The 18166-nt window shown below is 41.7% G+C and overlaps 2 protein-coding genes across 2 annotated transcripts; both read left to right on the forward strand.

Moving 5' to 3' along the window:
- The first annotated feature begins 21 nt into the window (after positions 1–21).
- Positions 22–6091, forward strand: slc35b4 (solute carrier family 35 member B4). Its single transcript, XM_069695179.1, has 11 exons — positions 22–711; positions 1176–1260; positions 1693–1806; positions 1914–2016; positions 2094–2143; positions 2243–2324; positions 2432–2492; positions 3106–3215; positions 4060–4135; positions 4210–4285; positions 5381–6091. Exons 2-11 carry the CDS (start codon positions 1184–1186, stop codon positions 5628–5630), a joined length of 999 nt encoding a protein of 332 aa, XP_069551280.1. The 5' UTR covers positions 22–711; positions 1176–1183; the 3' UTR covers positions 5631–6091.
- An 871-nt stretch (positions 6092–6962) lies between these two features.
- chchd3b (coiled-coil-helix-coiled-coil-helix domain containing 3b) lies at positions 6963–12748 on the forward strand. The gene is made up of 9 exons (XM_069695181.1): positions 6963–7100; positions 8458–9658; positions 9940–10054; positions 10521–10701; positions 10820–10834; positions 11019–11102; positions 11613–11683; positions 11924–12059; positions 12179–12748. Exons 1-9 carry the CDS (start codon positions 7026–7028, stop codon positions 12200–12202), a joined length of 1902 nt encoding a protein of 633 aa, XP_069551282.1. The 5' UTR covers positions 6963–7025; the 3' UTR covers positions 12203–12748.
- Positions 12749–18166: the final 5418 nt, after the last annotated feature.

The following is an 18166-nucleotide window of genomic DNA, read 5'->3' on the forward strand; positions in this document are numbered from 1 at the left end:
AAGCTCGCGGTCTGTTACGTCATCCCGTCAGCCAGTCACGTAGGCACGCATTTCATCAAAGATCGTCTATTTGGACAGCTGCTCGTTCAACATGTATATTTCACTCTCGGTGGGTGTTTAGAGAACTTTCATTTTGTGTGTAATTTAGTCCAATTTATGTAATTGTTTTCTTACTGGAGAAGAAGAGAGACAAAAAAATGACCCACCTAACTGTAATTAATAAGATGTTAAGTCGTAATGTTTAACCTTTAAGTCAGATTTAGTAGACAAAATTGTGAAACATTGCGTTAATTGTTCGTCAGCTTTCGCTTAGTTTCAGTTTCCACAAAAAGATAAATAAAGACACGCAGTGTAAAAAAAAAAATGTTGCAAACTTCGCAGCCAGGATTGGTGTGTATGGTGTAATTATGTGGTCTCGTTGATTTGTGTTGCTTAATAAGATGCCATTTGTTTTCATTCACTTCAACAACAACTAAAAAAAAATAAAAAAAATCGGAGTTTCTCCGAGTCAAAAGTAATTTCTCTCAAACCCTGGTCAGGCCATTTTACATTCATCGTCTCCATTTGTTTTGCTGTGCGAGTTATCCAAAACAGGGCCAGAGGGGACTGAAACCCGTCTGAACATGGACCCAACTCTTTACTTCACCACACCATGAGCCTTCTGCTCCAGCAGCCTCGGCGTGGTTCCTGTTGCTCGCAATTTAGCTCCGAGTGAGTGTTCTTCGTCTTTTTAAATCTGTACTGATCTGCGCATGTTCAGTCGTGTGGTTGCTTTACAACTGCGCAGTGATTGAGCCGTCAGATCATTCATTTTGTCGTTTTTCATTCATTTCACAAACGTTAAGTAACATTTATTTACGTGGCAATCAATGTCTTTAACCTGTGATGTCGCGTCAGTAATAGTAACTGTTAGTTAACTGTTAGTTAAGACCGCCGTCTTCCCCCCCCCACCTCGCTATTTTGAACCGCACTACAACTCCCATGAGCCTTTGCGACAAGGAAGCGTTTCGCTCTCGGACTCAGACGTGTTCAACTGAAAGAGGAGTTTGTGTAAAAAGCAGAAGACCTCTTTTTTTTTTTTATATATAACACAAACTGACGCTTACTTGCAAATATGCACCGCGCAGCAATCTGCGTCAACAAGTGACACATTTCTCACCGAGTTTGTTCGGCAGGAAGCGTCATGGGGACCGTGTTTGCAATTGTTCTCGTTTTTGTCGGATGTTGTTGTAACGTGGTGTCTCTGGAGCTGCTTGTCAGGTCAGTGACTAACTTAGACCTGGTCTGCACAAAGGTGTTTTTTTTGTTTTTGTTTTTTACACTCATAGATTAGATGATAAATCAATAACATCAGTGTAGTGGTGGAAAACGTGTTCAGGTCCTTTACTAATACCACACTGTGTATTTATCCCCCTGCAAGTTAAAGTCCTGCGTTCAAAACCTTACTTCAGTCAAAGTATTTCCACACAATTGTACTCAAAATATAAAAAGTAGAAATTCACATGATGCAGTAAATACCCCCTGTCAATGTTTGTGGATTAATATTACTATTTTATTGCTGTAATTATTTAAGGTTGTGGTTGTTGTTTTTTAAACTACTTTCCATTGTTTAAACTGTATATTTGGAGCTTTACACCACGTGTTGTTAAATCTGGATATTTTATTTAAGCATGCTGTTATTTTCTTCTTCAGGGTGTTTCCAGGATGCGGCAACATAGTCACCTTCGCTCAGTTTGTGTTCATCGCCTTAGAAGGTTTCATCTTTGAAACAAACTTTGGGAGGAAGAAACCAGCGATCCCCGTCAGGTAAGAAAGAAAAAGCGATTGATTGGTTGGTTTTGCTGGTGGGAAGGAAAGCGGACACTCAATCACACTTTTTATGTCCCCTTTTTTTTTTTTTTTTCCCCTTCCAGTAACTATGTGATCATGGTGACCATGTTCTTCACCGTCAGCGTGATCAACAACTACGCTCTCAACTTCAACATCGCCATGCCGTTACACATGATCTTCAGATCAGTACGTGCTACCTGCTTTACACCTTGACTCGTGAATGTTTCCTGTTTACACCGACCTGCTGTCCCATTCCTCTGCAGGGATCGCTGATCGCTAACATGATCCTGGGAATAATTATCCTGAAGAAAAGGTATCCTCCTCTTCGCAGCTCGGACAAAGTCTTGCTTGCTACTCGAAAGCATCACGGCGGTTTGATTGCGGCTGTTTGTGTCTCACTTTCTCTCTGCAGGTATTCAACCAGCAAATATCTGTCTGTAGCTTTAATCTCAGCTGGTATCTTCATCTGCACCATTATGTCTGCCAAACAAGTGGTGAGTCCTCAGCAGAACATGGAGCATTTCTTTTCATTCAGTTTAACAGTGAGTTGTTTGAACGCGTTACATGATGCACTGATGGCTTGTGATTTTATTTTTTGCAGAATTTGTCCGGCGAGGGATCAGAAGAGCAAAGTTTATATGCCTTTATGCACTGGCTCATAGGTGAGTGATGATACAATGATTAGACCAACAGATAAATGGCAGTATAGGTTAGAGAGCTGGAAGAATACTACGGAAGATATTATCTTAGCGCACATATATGGGTATAAGACGGCTGATAAGTAACTAAAAACTCCATATGTGCGGTTGTTGAGAGTTTATTCTGTCTCTTTTTGGGGATTTTTGTATTACATTTATTTGGATAGTTGCATTAGGGAGAGACAGGAAATGTGGGGAAAGATCAGCTGCTAAGGATGTTTTGGCCCTTGCGGTATGCACTCTTAATCCAAATGGTTTGTTACACATAACCATCCGAGAACGTTCAGAAAGTGCTTGGCCAGTGATTGAATGAACTATCTGTCTGCAGTTCATCACAGTTGCTTCTCGTTACACCTAAACCACACTTTTAGCTGCCTGTAGATCCTCACAGGACGCTGATTGGTTCAAACAAAAAAGCGTAACTTGAAGCTTTGAAGATGAACTCGCGCTTCTTATTCTTTGTCTCTGATAACAGACGTAACCTGATAAAAGTGAGCGATCCCATCATAAACATGCTGTTACGTAGCTGATGGTTGTTTTTTTTTTTGGGGGGGGGGTGGCGGTTCTGTTCATTTAGGCATCAGCATGTTGACCTTTGCTCTGCTGATGTCTGCGAGGATGGGCATCTTCCAGGAAACACTGTACAAGGAGTACGGAAAACACTCCAAAGAGGCTCTCTTCTACAATGTGAGTTTTCTTTCCTTTTCCTACATTCGGAGAACCTCATTTGTGTTTTTATTTCCTCCATGGTGGAGGTGATGTTTTCGATGCTGTTTCTCTGTCTGTTTGTCAGCCGGACTACAAAAAACCTAGCAGCCAGATTTTCATGAAACTTGGTGGAAAGGTGTTGCATGCACCAACAAAGAATCCCATTATATTTTAGAGGTGATCCAAATCATGAATTATTGTTCACTTGTGTCAACATTGCGAGATTTGGACATTTGATTTACTAAATGCCATCCGTCTTAAAATACAGAAGAAGTCTGTAAAGTTTAGTGGTGAAAAAAAAACAATGAATCAACATCACAGTCCACATTCACGGGTGCCAGTAAACCTCTGGATACACATGTACTTGCTTCCTCTTTAATACTGGAAGCAGTCGTTGTGAAGCACCATAGGTGCACTGGAAAGAAATTCAGCCCTGGATTTACTTGTTGGGAGTGGACTGCCCACAGCACAGTCTCATCCGCACACAAAGAGGGCCAATAAAGAGAGTCAAAAGTTTGTCCAAGGGTTTTTTTGTTTTGTTTTTGTGGACGATTTCTTTTATCCCAGTATGCCTGATGGCTACTACTCCATTGTGGAGCTACTGGGGACAGTGGTTTCACGGGGAGAACCAGAACTGCTCGAGTTGTAACTCCGCCACAGTTATAAATCTATCCAGACGTAGATCGCGGTTGCACTCTGTAAAGCACAGAAGACTGCGCTCGATGTTTTTTTTTTTTTTTTTTCAGGAAGCTGTTTTAAAAGGTTTCTCATCGTTCTTGGGGCAAGTTGGTTAACATAGAAAACTCTGTTTGTCTCTTCGCAGCACTGCCTGCCTCTGCCCGGGTTCCTGCTTCTCTCCACAGACATCTACAACCACTGTCTCCACTTCAGTCAGAGCAGTGAGTTTTAATTGAACTTCTATTTATGACCCTGTCTTTGATCTCAGATGTAAGCCAGTATTTTGTCTTTGCAGCACCTGTACTCGTCCCTGTGATTGGACAGACTGTACCAATAATGTGGATCTACCTGCTGATCAACGTTATCACACAGTATCCTGCCAAAAAACCACGTTTGCGCTCGCTTGTCTTTATTTATCTACTGGTATATTTAATACACAATTACTGCTTTTTACAGCATTTGAAATAATCCCAGTTCGTTTGATCCGTCCGCGACTCAGACTGCGTTTGACTTTTTGACAAGAGGCTGCAAGTAGAGTCACTACCTCGTTTTGAATGTATGGCTATCAAATCTCAATCCTTCTGAGCACCAGCTGAAGCGTTATCTTTATAAATAGATGTACATGTGGAGAGCAAAAGATCGCACTGGTTCAAAGCAAGCTTGGAGACCATTGACAGGCGTCTGACGATGATTTAGCTTTTTTTTAAGCTTTGTTATCGTGATTTTATACTGTGTTTTGAATGAAAACTGGTTACGTATGAAACTATTCAATTGTAAATCCAAATCCATTCTAGCATCTCAAGTTGCTTGTCGGATTGTGAACAACGACTACTGTACATAAAAACTGGAGTGTCTTGGCCCAGATATCTGAGGCTTGCTTCAGCTTGCTAGCTCAGCAACAGAGGGACCATTCAGTGTTTTCTTCCACATAAAAGGTTGGATGGTGGGCCACGCTAAGGGCAGACATATGAGTTAAGCGCGAGTTTATGACATCACAAACTTATGGAAGTCCAAACGGCCCAGTTTCTAAATACAGGCTGTGTGCATTTCTCCACGGACTGTTTTTCGCAGCATTTATACGGTACCTACAGAGGAGCTGCTTTGTAATTAAAATGGAATGGAAATCTGAATATATATATATATATATATATATATATATATACAAAAAGGACCCTTTAATGATTATAATAATAGTAGTAATGTACTTTATTCGGCCAAACGCAGCTGCTCGTTATAAGGCAACATAAACAATACATATTAAAAGGAACATTTTGCTACTCCCTAAACAGTATATCAGAAGACTTCAAAGGTGCCGACCATCATACCAACATGTGAAGAAATTAGCGGTACAAGCAAATACGCTATCAAATAAACACACCAAGCTTCAGTTATCATGCCGTCACTTGTATATCATGCAGGTTTTTGTCATTTTCTCTGAGTGTTGCGGACTTTAACCATCACCTCAGGTATGTGTGCATCCGTGGTGTGTTCATCCTGACAACGGAGTGCGCATCACTGACCGTCACTCTGGTGGTGACACTTAGAAAGTTCCTCAGCCTCATCTTCTCCATCCTCTACTTCCAAAACCCCTTCACTCCCTGGCACTGGGCGGGCACGGCCGTGGTCTTCCTCGGCACGCTGCTGTACACGGAGGTGTGGAGCAGCGTGCGGGCGGCTCTGCGCGGACCGGACGTCAAGAAGAAGAAGGCCAAGTGAAGAAGGAGGAACCGGTGGCGGGAAAGGAAATCAGCCACTGTGTTGGACTAAGACGTTGTTTTTAGTCAGTTATCCTGCCGCAGTTTTATACATATATGTTTTAAGGCCATTTTGTTGTCATACTTGATCACACGTCACACACAACCACTCACAAATACAGACACACAGCAGTTTAAAAGATGACACCGGTGCTGATGTTCTCCAAGTACATATGTATTGATTCTTGTTGTTCTGGGTTTTGTACCCTCATAGTTGAAATGCACTTATTGTAAGTCGCTTTAGATAAAAGCGTCAGCTAAATGAAACGTAATGTAATGTAATGTATCCTGTAGCTCCGGGGATGTGTGGTGTTGAGCACATAACTTGCGTACTCTGACTCCAACTGGGTGCTTCTTTGCTGACGTATCCAAGGTAGCAAACATTTCTCAAACAGGACTAATATTTTATTTTTTAGGGACTATTTTAAGCGTCAGATTACTGTATGATTGGAGGGCTGGTGAGCGTTTAGCAGCAGGAATGTGTCCCAGTGCAACAGTGTGGATCGTTGATGTGTTTTAATAGGTTTGTGGACTTCAATGGCAGGAAGGAGTAAGCTACACCCGGCTTTCGATACATAGGCGACACTTGACTAAATTCATTGTATTTTCATGCGATTCGCTGACTTTAAGTAAAATATACCATCATACTTGTCCTCCTTTAGCATTAGTACATAGTTAGCAATTCACAGATGCAAAATCTTGGTGCCACTTTATTTTGTCTGACATGTTTGAATATTTATTGTTTAAAAGTGACAGCTAATTTGCTCCATGTTTACATTAATCAATGAGATTATTCTAAACACAGTAATGTGATGTGGAATGTACTGAAGCTGTTAATGTTTAAGGAGCAGCTGCAGTCTGTTTTGAATATGTAGAGAAGTCATTTATGCACATCATTTAGTCAGACTGTCTCAGGTTTTGTTGGATCAGTGTTTGTCAACAATACATTTTCACACAACCTGGCCGCCCTCTTAAATTGAAAATAAATATGTATAAAAATCCATATTACTGACCCACCAGGCCTGCAGCGGTGTTTGCCCATAATGCATTCTTTTGTTTTTAAAGTTAAGTTTTTATAAACGTTTCATGCAGGGGGGGACACCGTGTTCCCTCACGCTTCACCGTCTTCAGGAGCGAGCGGACCAATCCAGAGGGACGTTGTTCAGCTCCCTCCAATCACTGCTGCTGCTGTTCACTCCCGTCGGTGGGCTGGGCAGCTGGTCGCAGCTGTGTGGAGTTGATTTCTCAGCGCGCACATCCACGTCGTGGATTCAAAACAAAACAAAACAAAACAAAAAACCGATTTCGGTACCGACAGAGTCTCCGCAGGAGTGTGCAGCTGCAGCATCGGGAGCGGATGGGGGGGAACAGCCCGAGTCACTTCTCTCAGGAGGATGAAGGCGGAGGAGTCACTTTTGTGAAGGGCATACGGGTGAGTGGAAGGTCCGGGAAGCTCGAGGTGTATGCACCCTGTGTGTTTAACTCTCGTTTGGGGTTTTATAGGATTTAAAGGTCCCGATCCTGTATTTTGCAAACCAGTTTGAACTGGCCCTCATGTTTGTTGTCACTGCACAAGCCAGCGGCTGCCCTCTGGTGAGGCGGTTAAATAGAGAAAGAAGACAACGGCACCGTGAAAAAAAACATTTATGTTAATACTCCTGAAAGAAACTTCACATTTTGCACATCATGACTCTCTAACTCCAGTTTATTTTTCTTAGTTCTAACCATTAGTCGATCAATCGATTAGTTAATCGACCAAAAAGTATTCACCAACTATTTGAATATTCAATGTGTCTTTTTGAGTGACCCTATTTTTCAATGACAATGCAAAAATGAAAGTATTTATTGGTTCTTTTAGTTCTTCATGATAATGAACTGCATATCTTGAGGACAAAAGACATTTTAGGCTGCATTTTCTTCTTTGGGAAACAGTGATCATAAGTTTCTGACATTTTAAAGGCTGATTAATTGAGAAGATGATCAACAGATCAAACGATGTTGAAAATGATCACAGTTGCAGCCCTAAATTAAGTGAAAAAGTTTGTTCACAAGACTGAAAGGCAGTCATCACTGTGACCTCTGTCCAGTGACATTACAAAGTAACAACTAAACTTTAAACCTGCTCGCCATAAAAAGGTAAAACCAGTTTTCCCATGTTTATTTTGTTTTTCATCAAATAATAATAACAAGATCATAAACTATATATTTTTTTCATTTATAATAAACGAGTTAAATGATTTTGACATGAATAATGTGTTCATCTCAGTTGATCGAGCTGTGTTTGTCAGAGTAAAGATGGACCTTAAAAGCGCAAAATCATTTCTGATCGATCACATCCTCATAGGTCGAGATTATGACAGGATTTTAGTGATACTGAGAAAAAAGATTCTCTTAATCCCAGTAGGAAACATAGATGTTAAATGTTTTAACAATAGTCTTTGTACCAAGCTGACATTCATTATATTCCTGGAAATAGTGGAGCAAAGAATTTTGGGACAGCAATATACTGAAGAATGAATGGGACGAAGCACTTTTTTTTGGCTTTAACAAGCCAGCAACCTAAATAAACCTGAATTACTGAAGTAAGCCTGATTTAACAGGTCTTACTTCATGAAACACCCCTCTGGTTGTTCCTCTTTACCCACCAAAATAAAAGACAACAACAGACCTGACAGAAACAAAGGTGCTGAAACTATCAAGGCAGCAACTGGACACGCCTGACAACATGTGACTTTAGAGCAATTTGTCCCAGCAGGTGGCGCTCCTGATTATTCTTCTTATTCCCTCAGCTGTCAGACAAAGTCATCAACCGGATGAGAGGGTCGTCAAAGGTCTTTTATCCTCGCCTCACTCCTGAACCACAAACACCGGTGGCCACTCCCGTTCCCGCCCCCTCTGTGGAGAACTTGCTCCCTCTTCTGACACCTCCTCCCCCTCCTTCCATCCCCACTCCACCTCCTGAGGAAGCCCCACCCCCATCAGTGAAACCTGCTCCACCTGTAAAACTCATCCCACCTCCCCCTGTGAAGTTTCACTCCCTTCCTCCGAGCTCTGTGGAGCCGGCAGCACCTCCTCCAGCTGTGGAGCCGGCAGCACCTCCTCCACCTGTGGAGCCGGCAGCACCTCCTCTGCCTGTGGAGCCAAAAACTCCACCTCTAGCAGACCCGGTTGTCTCTGCTCCGCCTCCACCTATACCGTCTCCACAGATCAAAGAGCCTGTGCAGCCTGAATCTCTTCCTCCACCTCCTGCTGTGGAGCCTGTAGTCCTTCCTCTGGTTGAATCCTTCGTCACTCCTCATGTAGAGCCAGAAGCCCTGACTACCCCGCTAATAACACAACCAGTCCTGGAACCTGTGGATTCATCTCCAGCCTCCGTGGCTCCATCTGAACCTTCATCTCTCCTCTGTGAACTTGTGACACCTCCACCTCCACCTTCCATTGAGCCATCTGTTGAAGCTCCTTCTCTTGAACTTCTTCCACCTGCAGTCCCATCACCTCCACCTGTGGAAACAGTTCAACTTCCTCCCCCCTTTGAATCTCCACCAGTTGAATTATTAAGCCCTGTTGATTCAGCTCCAGTTGAAGCTGCAGTTTTACCTCCACCAGTGGAGACGACTCTCGTTGAGCCTGTGATTCCATCTCCCGCATTTGAAGAAGTGCCTCTGGTTGCGGCCTCAGCTGTCGATCTGACACCTCCATGCGACCTCCTTCTAACTCCTCCTGCAGAGCCCGTGTCTGCGCGTCCTCCTGCTCCAGAGCTCTCTTTTGACGAACCCTCTCCACCCTGTCGGTGTGTGGAGCTGGCCGTTGTACGCACCGATGCGCCCCCAAATGTAACCCTTCCAGAGCCTCTAGCACCACCTCCCCCTGATCCAGCTCCACCTGCTGAGGAGCCCACCGTGACTCCGTCTCTGCCTCCCGTTGTTGAGGATGAAGTTCCTGTTGTCACCACAGTGCCACCTCCTGCTGCAGGTGATATTACTCATGCAGGTACAGATACTGCACATGGCACAATCAAGGTCACATCCACTTTGTTGGAACTAATAATCTGGATCAAGAAATCAGTTTACAGTCAGTCCAGATAGAGAGTACAGTCAACAAAATATTAGATCGATGTAACTGTTTTTTTTTTACATTTTTAAAATGCCCAAACTCCCAATGCCCAAGTTGTCGCCTTCATTTTGTAGCTGCTTTCAGACTTGTTGCAACAGATTGACAACAGTAAACAAATCTAAAACCTAAATCTGTGCTGTCTTTGTGTCCACGTACAGCGCTGCCCGTTTCTGCTGAAGTGGTGGAGGAAGAGTTGAGGGAGAAGATCAAAGAGGAAATGCAGAGAAGTCTGGAGGAGGAGATCAACCTGAAGAGGCAGGAGCTGCAGCGACAGTAAGGACACAAGCCTGTCAAATCGCATCACGTGTGTGTGTGTGTGTGTGTGTGTGTGTGTGTGTGTGTGTGTGTGTGTGTGTGTGTGTGTGTGTGTGTGTGTGTGTGTCGTGTGTCCTGTGTTTCTCTGATAACATGAAAAAAAAGTTGAACTTTGGAGTTTCAGTTTTACAAACCGTTTTACAAAAAGTAAAACTGAAACAATGAATTAGTCGATGGACAGAATAATCTAGAATAATCAGACTTTGTGAATTGACGACTCATTGATGTCAAAATGCCTAAAATGGAAAATGATTGACATTGAATGAGCAGCAACTAATGCTTTTACCAGTTAATCTGCAATATAATTTTGCTGATTAAGGGATATCTGTCAATAACATGTGAAAGAAAACTGATTTTGATTTCCCACAGCCCAACGTGACTGATTGTTTCCGGCTGTATAAAGATGTAATCTGTGCGTGTGCAGGCTGGCGGAGATGAGGGCTCAGGCTCGGGTGGAGGCTCAGGCAGCAGCTCGGGCTCAGGTTGAGGAGCAGGTGAGGAAGACTCTGGGGGCGGAGAAGGCAGCGTACATGGAGAAGCTGACCGACTCCATCACGAAGGAGCGAATGAACACCGAGGATGAGAAGCTCATGGTGCAGCTTTATGTAAGCAGAAAAAGACTTGGATGACTTTTGTATGTGGCAGGATCGCTCTTGTAAATCTGAAATCCTTTCCTCCTCTTATTGTGCCTCTTTTTTCTTTTTTGCCCTGTTGTTGGTTCAGTGGATGGAGCTGAAGGTAAGACGGGAGAGACTTTACTCATGCATGCGTCGCTCCTTCACTTTGTCTCCGTGACGATCACATTTGAAGGAGCTGCTGGTTTTTTTCTTTTTGAGGGCAAAACATAAATAGAAGCTCGTGGAAGTCGGGTGTCACTGGCCACAAAATATGAACACGCTGCTTTTATGTCGAACTCGCGCAGGTCCATCAGCTGGAGGAGAGAGAGAAAGAGTTGAAGAAACGAGACGCTCTCTACAAGGAACATGTCACAAAACTTGAAGCTAAGGTAAGTCCACATTAGTGAGAATTAAAGTGGTTATTATTTAAAGTGAGACAATGTCGTTTTCACTGCAGCAGTCACTGTGGCCACAAGAGACCATTATTACAGGACAATGCTAAAATGGTAACACAAGAAGAGAAAAGGCATCTTAAGTCTCACATCAAGTTCCCAGGTACCGTCCACAACGTATGCCTGATGGAAAACTCAAAAAAAGACGAGCAGAGTCGAGCTGAGCTGAACCACGCAGTGCAAAAATTAAACACTTTGTGGAAACTGGTTCATATAACTGATCCATTTTCCACAAAGCATCTAAAGCCAATCAGGCAGACCCAACGTGAACACACCGTCAGATCGTTACATCAAGCTTTGTTCAATGAGAGAAAATCAACATCACAGATAGTGAATTTGCAAATTTCTTGGCCGCTAAGCGGTCAATAATTATTTCTCCAAAGTCAACTGAAAGTAACTAATATTTAGTCTTAATGGTAACGTGTGGTGTTTTCACCCCTCTGACAGTGCACAGAGTTTTACAAAGTGTCCGCTGACAGCTTCCAGAAGGGCAAAGAAGAGACTCACAACCGCTTTGCGTAAGTCAGAATCAAGTTTTTTTTTAAATAAATACTTTATTTACAAATTCACCGTGGGGTCGGTGTTAGCAGCTTTTGTGTGATGTCACACAGCACACAGACTTGACGTCAATGGTCACGTGACAGTACACAAAAGATGGAGGGCTAGTTTGAATGTTTCATCAGTTGAAGCAACTATTTGGCCAAAATCAACGTGATATTTGATGCCTGTGTTTTTCCTTTGCGCTTTTTCTCTCGCAGGCGTTTCAACATCCAGCCCGTGTGTGGAGACTTGCAGAGTCAGATATTAAAATGCTACAAGACGAACACAGGAAAGAGTCTGTCCTGCTCAGGAATCGCCTCGGCCTACATGCAGTGTGTGGACAACGCCAAGAAAGTATGACTCGGCGTTTAAACTGATTTCTTCATTTTGCTGCCTGTCTGACTGTGGCATTGTATTTCTCCCTTCTTTTAATCATAACATCTTAACTCCATCTCTCTCCTCTCCAAATCCAGAATAAACTGAGCACCAGGGGTTAATGTGGACCACTTCATAACGACGACATCTGTCAGCTTCACTGCTGAAATTAATTATACATGATGGACAGAAATCATCAAATGAACCTGTTACAGAAGTCACAGCAGAGTCAACACTAGCCTTTCTTTCACGTATCTAAAGGAGAGCCAAACACCTGCAGACTGATATGTCTAATGTGGTCGTGGTGTCACAAACACAAACCTTTCAGCTTTAAGTTAAAGAGACACGAAATCTGCGACTTCTCCGGTTCTTGGGATCATCATAAAGCAAACCTTGCCGATAAAACAGCAAAAGGGATTTTTAAATGCTTGTTTTTGGAAATGAGGCAAAACACAAAGGAGCAGAGGATTCAAGTTTTTTTCACAGGCGCTGTACTCAAGTTATGTGTATGAGATGTATATGGTCTGTCATTATGTTTGTGTGCCTTTTATGACAGCTAGTTATCAGAGTGCAGATGCATGAAAGAAATATTAGGTGAGCAGAGTGATGTTACAAAAGCCTGTATGGAAAAGATCGAATGCATCAATAAACTTTGATGTGAAACATTATGGACTCTTCAGTTCACAGTTTAAGAGGATATTACTCTCATGAATTTAAATGGTAACATAGGGAAGTAAATTAGTTGCTGATGAACAGTAAACACACAGTACGATACTCATTTTATCTTCAAGGCAAATTAGTGAATGTTTAATTTGTCTCACTTATTTATTTAATCTACTGTATAGTCATGTGAAAAAGTCATATTGGCTCTTTTTGTGGCAGAAGAAAATACAAAAATAGGAATTATTTTATTTAGAGGTTCATGTTTGATTCAAGGTTCTTATTTTGAGAAAATGTGTGTGGTTATGATAAAACACTGTAATACTCCTTTATCATCAGCTCAGTACTGTATTTTCAGTGTCTCTTTGCTGTGTTAATGTTGTTTATACAGCCTGAATTACACATATAGAAAATTAAATACACTATACACCAGACACAAGTCAAACTTAATAGAGGACAAAACTACATATGATGACAACCAGAATGAAAGAAAAAAACAACTTTACAGCCCAATAGTCAACATTTTATAAATCTGAACCCTGATTTGCTCTTAAATTACACAAAATCAAACTCTTCTGACAGGTTTTGAAAGCTTGTACAAAGTATTTGTAGGTTGCCTGAATTATATACTGTAAACTAAGTCTAAGCACATCTTGAGTGTGTAGTGAGTTCACATTGTTAGGGAGAAAAAAGAAAGTAGAAAAACAATGCCTCTGTGTGCTACTGCTGCTGAACTCTATCCTCCCTCGATGCTTTGCACAAAGGAAATGAAGGAGTTATTCCCTACTGGATAACAGCAACAATAAGAACTGAAGCCGTATAATTTAAGTAGAGTAGTCTATTATTTGATCCATCCTTGTGTCAATGAGGCGATTTCACTGATGTACTTCTTTCATTAAAAGCAGAATTTTGTTTCCATTTCATCCAATTTCCTCATGTTTCATCCCAATTTATGTTTTTGTCTTTCATGATTTGATTGTTGTAAATTATTTCAGGAGAGTCAAAGACACAAATAACAGGCTTTTTATTTTTTTAAGAAATCCCAATTACATGACTGAACATTGTGGCAATATAGGTCAATTGGCTGTTACATCATGTGATCAACATCCTTACATGTATGCTGTACACAGTGTGGGTCCAGATCAGCACTGTCTGTCACAGTTTTACAGACGCTGCAGGAGTTTCACATCTAACAGGACACTGATAAAGTACTGCAGCTACAACACTGTCACCAGTAGAGGACCCTCCACCACATACTACTGCAGCCTGCCCATTCACTGACTACTGATCGACTTCAGCGACTGATATCTTTTTGTTTCTGTACGAAATAGGAATCACAGACACCTGTGAATCTCAGTAAATGATCGAAGAACTATTTACATAATTTACTGAAGTGCAAATCCACACTATACAAAATATGCCACTCAAATAGACAGACATAAGTGTGCTCATTATATTATCATTGTTCATGCATGAACATGTTTGTGCTCTAACATTGGGTTTGACTGACATCTAGCTAATTTTAACTGCTTTACTTACCTTTATGAAGTAGAAAGATGGAAATTTACAGTCATCATGTTTTATGTGAAATCTTTATCTGAAACTAGAAATTATATCTGTGAAAGAAATGTAATGGAGTTAAGAGTAGCCACAATATTTTCCTCTGAAATACAAAATTGCAGAAAATGAAAATACGTACGAGTAAAGTAGAAGTGCTTATCAGTGCAGAACTTTTAAAAATGTGGTTAGTAACATTCAATCTGTAGTGTTTATGTCAGGATATGAAAATGAACAGTAGCAAATCTTGTTTTCCGTTCTGATTGTGATGTTGGTAAAAAAAAGAAAACTGCAGCGCAGCTAATTCAAAGACTTGTGCGTGTGTAAATGTGTATGTGTTGGTGTCATGTGGTTTTCAGATACATCGGGTCCTGCTTCCTCTGAGAAGGAAGTGTGTGTTTGCGTGTGTATAGTAGTGTGTGGGTGCAGACATATAAAGAGAGAGATGTTAGGCGAAAAGTAAAATTTTGAATTTTGAATAGGATTACCGGCTGTTTTTAAAGGATGTGAAGGCTCCACAGCCTCTGAAAGTTCCTGAATAGATTCAGTATTGTTCAGTTCTTTTGCTAAAAACAAGCCTGGCTCTGTCAGTTGTGAAAATATTGACATTTTAAAGGTAACTTTTCACATATCTGTATGTCAGACTATGTAGCCCTCTTATTTTCAGTCTCTCTGAAATCTGTGACCACATACTTAAAACTGTTTGTCAAAGCTACACTTTTACAAATCTAATTTATTTTATGCTTCAAAAAGAGCTCCAACAAACTGTGACAGATTGAGGCTGACGGGAAGTGTTTGTTTTTCTGCAGCAGCCTCTTGCAGCCTCTTCCGCTCACTGCACAAGAAAATCCAGGGAAATACAGCTGAAGTGAAGCTGTGGTCTGTGGACCAGGACTGACGTCAAACTCTTTCATTAGCCACAGAGAAAACAGCAGCCACCTCACCCATGTTTATCTGTGGCTTTTTCTATTTACGTACAAGAGCAGTGCGTGTTACGTAATTGCATTTAAGTGCACTTGTGGCTTTTGATAACATCTGTGTTTTTGTGTATTTTGTTCAATATCTTTTACCATCTAATGAAGACCAAATCTTTTCTAAAAAAATGCAAACATATTGTTGGTTGCAAAATATTTTTACTGTCAACAACTAGTGTGGTTTTGGTCTGATTCTATTCAGTTTTTGCTCCTTTTGTCACTCTCCCTCCCCATCAGAGGTTCCCTGTGTGTGTCTCTGTCTCTCCTCACCAGTGGTCCCATGCGTTTCTCTCCGTCATCTCATGTGTCCACCCACCAAAGGTCCCCAGTCTGTCTCTGCCTATGCTCCGCCTCCTATCCACCACACCCACCTCACCTGTTCCCTGTTTCCTATTCAGCCCAACCTGCAGTCAATCAGTAATCAGCTACTCAGATGTGACAAGTTAACCTGTCAAACTAATGACACCAGCCTGCTCTCTACTTTGTTTCAGTGCTAACTAGCAAATATTAGTGTGCACACTACATATCAGCACAATACAGCGGTTTGGCAGTCGCAAGGTCAAAATATGGCCAGAACCAACGAGGAAAAACTAAATGACGGAAAGACATCGACTATGATGTGGCACTGAGTAGTTTGAAACTGCACTGTTTACTGGGCTAATTGGGCAAGTGGATGTAGGTGGGCTACAAGGGGAAATGGCAGAAGGTGAGGTGGGTGTGGCGCACTGCCACACTGGGGATCTTTGGTGGGAGGAAGGAGTGACGCAGGGAGGCAAACATGCTGCGTTCAAATGGAACTCGTGAACTTGCAGTTACAACTTGGGAATTTGTGTGCTTGAGTTCAAGTGGTTAAGTTTTGAAAACACTGTTGCTAGGCAATGGCAATGTGGGTGGTGTCTAGAAGTTACAGGGAAAGACACAGAAGGAAATGATGACGCCATCAGGAAGATCAACATTTTCCTCAGGTGTAGGCTGTCATCAAAATTATGAAAACAAACTCTACATGACTAGAATTACTATATATTATCTTGACATCGAGCGAAAAATATATTTTCATGTCCTCTGCCATTTCCGTAAACATCAAAAACCACGTCACAACTCAGGAACCCAGGGCTAATAGAAAATTTTGAGTCGTGAATACCACAAGCGGGGTCCGTTCATAAGGACTCTTCTCATGAGCACGGTTAATACGACTCCATTTGAACGCAGCAACAGACTGAAATAATAGACCTTTTTCACGGCAGACTTAGTCAGACTAGGGGAAATCCAGGTGTATTAATGATGGCTCAGTTCCACCAAGTGTCCCAGTAAGCCACGGCAGCGAACCAACATGCAGAAAGCAGGGCCTCCCTTAAGTGAAAAGGCCTTTAGAATTGGGAGGTGAGTGAATTAATCTAAGTCTATGAGTGTGTCATGATCACGGACAAAATACACTAACAACATCAATGAAACGAGTCGTGTGTAATTGTGTCTGTGTTTCATACCACAGAGAAAAGCCCATTACTGTATAACCTTATCACCCACTCAGCGTTTCTCAGAAACACCACAAAATCCCTCACATTACACCTACATAAGGACCCCTGGCTGCTATATTGTCTCCACCAGCGTCACATCACAACTCATCACTGGATACATGTTACAAAATGAAGGAGTCGTTGCTCCTTTGAAGGGAAACTATTCATCTCTCTTGCTGTTGGCGTGGGAGGCGTTTATACAGCTTTGGTGAAAAAACAAAACTGCTATGAGGCTGAAGGGCTTCATGTACATTAATCTAATCCTCATTTTGGCAGCTGAAACATGTCAACCCAAGCAACAGTTCCTTCGCAGTATCACCTGTACTATATGTACAGTATGTGGGTTCAGAGATCCTGAATTTAGCTATTGGGAAGGCACTGAGTTTGCCGTTATGCAATCGTGTCCTTTCTTTGGTGGTGCTATAGTGATTGTTACCAAGGACATATCTGAAGCCTGCAGACTACTCGATTAGGATTGTTACATAACTCTGCTTGTTTTTTGTGTGTGTTTTCTCTTGTCGCCTTGCCCACTGGACCTGAGGGTGAGTGTGATGTCTGATGGTACAATACCTTAACAATCCCACAGCGAACAGGTCATGTACACAGAAGGTGAAACAAAATAAATTTTGAATGCTTAGAGATGTGGGCCTGTTTTTACAACTTACTGTTTATACATACATGTCATGTATTACATAAATCTTTCTTCAAAGCACATATGTTTAGGAAAGAACATGTCCTTCTCTGTACTGACATAATAGTGACATAATACATGCTGCAATTGGCCCCTTTCACGTTACACCATGTTTTCACATTCGAGAAACAAACTGATTAAAACAGGCTTAAAAAAATAGGCTGACATTTATAGAAACTTCCTCTTTCTTGTCAGTGAAATTAGAACAATTACACCACTTCCTGGTCTGTACAGTAAATAGGACATTAGAGACAGATTATCTTAGTTTAGCAAAAAGACTAGAAACAGATGGAATTACCACATCACAGATGTCGGCCTCCACCAACCAAGTTGTATTTGACCTCCATGTCTGTCCAGACGCGTACAATATATGTAGTGAAGATGTTGAAGGGATTTAGGCAATAAAGCTGCCTGTGATAGGACGCAAAGTTGTAGCCGTGACAGTAGGTGATACTTCCAATATGAATGTTGCTGCAAAGAAGCTACAAAACTACAAAAAACAAGCCTCATCAATTCAACGGCATTGCAATTCAGTTTCCAAGCAAATGTAAGAAACGGCCACAATCTCCCCTCCTGTTCTTGAGTTGTGGTGTTGAATATTGGACGAAAAGTGTTTTTGTTGAACCTTAAGATGTCACAATGAAGTTGACCTTTGACCTTTTTTGACACAGTGTTACGTCTTGGTCATTT

Source organism: Brachyistius frenatus, unplaced genomic scaffold (genome assembly GCF_029030835.1).
Source record: "Brachyistius frenatus isolate BFR_SWC_R1_liver_20210118 unplaced genomic scaffold, ASM2903083v1 Contig_19, whole genome shotgun sequence".
Taxonomy (NCBI): Eukaryota; Metazoa; Chordata; class Actinopteri; family Embiotocidae; genus Brachyistius; species Brachyistius frenatus.